Source organism: Arachis ipaensis, chromosome B03, assembly GCF_000816755.2.
Source record: "Arachis ipaensis cultivar K30076 chromosome B03, Araip1.1, whole genome shotgun sequence".
NCBI classification, from domain to species: Eukaryota; Viridiplantae; Streptophyta; class Magnoliopsida; order Fabales; family Fabaceae; genus Arachis; species Arachis ipaensis.
In genome coordinates, this window is record NC_029787.2 from 22165290 (window position 1) to 22169493 (window position 4204).

Below are 4204 nucleotides of genomic sequence, written 5' to 3' on the forward strand. Positions count from 1 at the left end.
GTCGGCAACTATCCTATGTCGCTAGTCGAAGGCAGGAGGGATTCAACCTTGTTCGAGACACTGTTATGAGCCTAATCGAAGATTTCGAGATTAAAGATGAACAAGAAAAGCAAGTTGGTGCTGAAGCTAATGATTCAGATGGTATTTTTCCTAAGAATCCACAAAATTGTAGGTCTAAGTGTCATCCAGGTGAAAAGGTAAAACGAAAACCACAATGATGTAGTATTTGTCGCATGGAAGGGCATAATAAAAAATCTTGTCCATTGGCAAAGGACATTCAGCAGACCAATGCAAGTTGTGCAACTTTTTGTGGCATAAATAGGAACCCTTTTGAGGAAGGTTTGGATGCAGATGCAGAAATGGTAATACTTGGTTTAATGATTTGCGTACCACATGTTAATTATATAATTTTCATTGATAAGAGTGGAGATTGATCAATATTTTGTTTGTAGGGATTTTGGGCATCTGATATTGAAGAAGATTATGAAGATCAAGAGTTTTGGGCAGGAGGTTCTGATGCAAGTGCCGACATGGAACTTAGTGAAGAGTTCTCCCAGAAGTTACCATATCTGATAATTTTAAAGCCTGAAAATTATATTCATGACAAGATTGTTAAGGTTCATGTATTATTTTACATGTGTATAAAGAAATGGATTAAGGATACCTCACCAAGGATTTCATAATTTCTTGTCTTGGCTCAACTTGATCGTCATTTAGATTAGAATCAAACTGATATAATTTTCCATCCAATAAGCTAATGACCATAAGATACCAGTGGTCACCTTCTTCCTTAATTGGCACATAAATCTACAGAGCAGCGGATAGTTAAGTGTGGGTCATTTCACATTAAACTCGTAAATTTAGATTTAATGAGGTTTTGCATAAATTAATCCATTAAAGAATTCACATGCACTCACAAATTTAAGATCCGGTGCGACAGGCATAAAGCGATATATATAGGCAGCATTCATTTTATCCAGTGAATGTCTCATAAAATGTTCCACCTAAAAGGATTAAAGAGATCTCATTCTAATGAATTACGCATAATTCAAAGAAAAGTGATATAAGTTAACATGATATTTACCGCAAAAGATGGCGGAAGCATCCAAAAAGTCTTATTTGCTTGGTCCCATGTGGCCTTCATTACCACAAGCTTGATTATCTACAAATGAGAGTAAAGCAATTTATGGTTGGAGACAAATATTCATAGCCAACAACAAAAAAAAAATACATGCAAAAAACAGCTTGTGTAGCCGTGTAGGTACCTTGTCCGAGATTGGTCTTCCGGGAGCTAGACAAGCAAGTTCTTCCCTAGTTACTATCGTGTCATCCACATTAATCATGGTCTCACTGAAATTCAGATGTTTCATATAAGATAGTTCAACAACACTAATCCTACAAGTGTGAGCTGAAAAAGGGGAACTCACCTTGGATCTTCAATGCTTGCACAAAATGCATATGCTAATCCTTCAAGTTGAACAGACTTTAGCTGCATTTTAGCACATGGTCTGAATTTGCACCTAAAAGCCTAAAAAAAGGAGACTTCTTCATTTTAGGGTTTATTAAGTCAAAGTGGCATATTATGACCATTCAAAACCAGTAATCAATGATTGTCACCTTAATAATTGCATTATAGTAACGTGATTTCTCCATTTGGTTAGGGTTAGATACTGGTGGCAGTGACCTCTCACCTTGGAGGCAAGGCACACCAGCCGATTGAGCAGGGAGTCGACGTGGAACAGAAAACAATGTGGCATCCCCTGTCTTTGTCATCTTAGCAACTTGCATATTAGGAAATGGGGAGGTGAGCAATTTTCCTCGAGTCAATGAGGATTCAACCTACGAAATAATGCAATGAGGTTTGAGGTTAAGCTGGCAAGTAAAAAAAAAAGACAAAGTTTTAATAACCAAGGTTCCATTACCTTAGTGGGCAATGTCCTACAGTAATTGCTGGCAAGGAAACCTGTAGACTTAGCCTTGGTTCTAAGTTGAGGGTTGACAATGGACTTTCCTTTAATGCTGTCAATTCGTGAAGATTATGATGCCTGAGACAACCCCGATTCATGCTTATCTGATATAGTGGCATCATCTTTGGCATCAGAGATATCAATGGTGACATCATTGTCGAGTTGTGCCGGGCTGCATCTCAACCTCTTTCTCAATAGTGGATCAGTGACTGGTGTCATCATTGGGTTCCTGTCTACACTTTGCTGAGTAAAATCAACATTGCTGACTGAATCTTTGGGAGGTAGGTTTGTGTTGTACTCATCATGGTCTTTGCACTTATCTTCATTATGGTACAGCTTAAACTCCATCACCTTGAGTGATCTCTCTATGTTGCCAGAAGCCTTGGTTAGTTCTTCCATAGACTTATTTAGCTCTCCTAGGTCCTTCACATCTCTCCTCAAGTCCTGTAAATAAACATCACCAAGGTCTATATTAATGGCTAATCAAGTAGGGAGTGGAGACTTATTTAAATGATTTTATTCCTTTGGATTATTGGATTAATATAATCTAATGGCTAACATACTTTAATTGCACGAAATAACTCATCTATAGAAACATTCTACAGTTGCGGCAATATCGGGTCTTGCGTAGGGGTTGCACTCGTTGCAACAAATTCCACACCATTTATACGCATAAAAGGGTCAGCTTCAAACCTGCAACCAAATATTAGCAACATTAACTGTTAATATACGTAAAATGAATATTGAAATTGATGAAAAGTAAATTTATTTACTTGGAATTTGAGACCGAATCAGGTGCAACTGCAGTGACATTCTCTGTAATGGCCATTGAAATTGTAAAACGTACTGCCGACAAGGTTAGGTAGGTTGACAACAAAAAGGGTTTATAACTGGCTGGCCGTTATGGATTTTATAAAGGAACAATTACAGGAAACAAATCAAGTGAAATTAATTGAGATATCGCGAGATTTTATCACTCATCAAAAATAGGAAAAGGAACGTGGTAATAAAGTCATCCAGTACACATTTAATTCAAAGTCAAATACAGAAACTTGCTATCACATTCATGAGCATTCAATTTTTGGAAATATCTGGATGTTACTCCAAATGTTAAGTTTTATATTTTAAATTTCAAATTTTAATATGTCAAATTTCAAAATTCAAATTTAGAAAACTGAAATAAAAAAATAGGGTAGTTACGGAAGTTGCAGTATAAATTTAACTCACATATATAAAAAAATATTTTACTTTAATCTCAAGTATAAATTCAACCACAACACACTAAATTTATGAATATTGTAACTTTTCTTTTTTACTTTAATCTCAAGTATAAATTCAACTCACATATATAAAAAATATTTTACTCTACTATAAAATATAAAACTATTTTAACACATTTATTCTAACGAGTTTGGCTAACTCATAAGTTTGATTTAATGGAACTGCATCCGTGAGCTCCTTTATTTGAACTAAACTCATTAATAGTTTAAGAAGTTGGATCCATATATTAGTGAGTGGAACTTGAATAAAGACGGATTTAACTGGTTGGCTCATAACTTGACTTAATGTATATATGCATGTATATTACTTATTTGAACTAATATATGCTATCTTCATCATATTTGAGCCATTTCCTAAGTTTAAACCAACTCTATATTTTTTTATAAGTTAAATTTAAAAATAATCAGGGATATTTCTAGGACTTTTCATGAAGACATGAATTAACTATTAAAATCAACCAAGTTACCATATAAGAGAACACCCTTCACTCATAAATAATGAGGTTTCATTATTCTCATTAATAAACTCTTTAAAAAGAACACTGACAATTTTTTTATTATACAAGCTGTTGGGAATAAGGAGTATGACCATAATCTAATCAATCATATGTCATATAATTTGCTATTGTTATTATATTAAAATGTTAATATAATAACGTCCTTGATTAAATTTAGAGATTTATCATTGTGATAGTGATCATAATATTAAGAGATAAATCTTTTATAATTTAATCTAAATTGTTCTTGGTTATAGGATTATTAAAAAGGACATTAATAATCCGGAAAGATCAATATATATATAATGGTCTTCATTAGATGAAGATTAATAGATCTCATTTATTAAATTATATATATAGATGGTGCATATAGAGATATGACCATTGAACTGACTCACTCTGAGAATTTCTAATGGTTATAATTACCGCATAGTTGTCAATAGGATATTCTCAAGATGAA

At 33.8% G+C, this 4204-nt stretch overlaps 1 protein-coding gene across 1 annotated transcript; it reads right to left on the reverse strand.

Annotated features, from left to right (window-relative positions):
* LOC107634237 lies at positions 491-1263 on the reverse strand. Its single transcript, XM_021117217.1, has 4 exons — positions 1085-1263; positions 918-1004; positions 665-789; positions 491-569 (listed from the first exon to the last, which is right to left on the reverse strand). Exons 1-4 carry the CDS (start codon positions 1142-1144, stop codon positions 491-493), a joined length of 351 nt encoding a protein of 116 aa, XP_020972876.1. The 5' UTR covers positions 1145-1263.

Coding starts and splice junctions, on each gene's coding strand:
- LOC107634237 (XM_021117217.1), bottom strand. CDS start 1,144: ATGAAGGCCACATGGGACCAAGCAAATAAGACTTTTTGGATGCTTCCG. Junction 790..917: donor TCGCACCGGATCTTAAATTT/GTGAGTGCATGT, acceptor GTGCCAATTAAG/GAAGAAGGTGACCACTGGTA. Junction 570..664: donor ATTATGAAATCCTTGGTGAG/GTATCCTTAATC, acceptor TAAAATTATCAG/ATATGGTAACTTCTGGGAGA.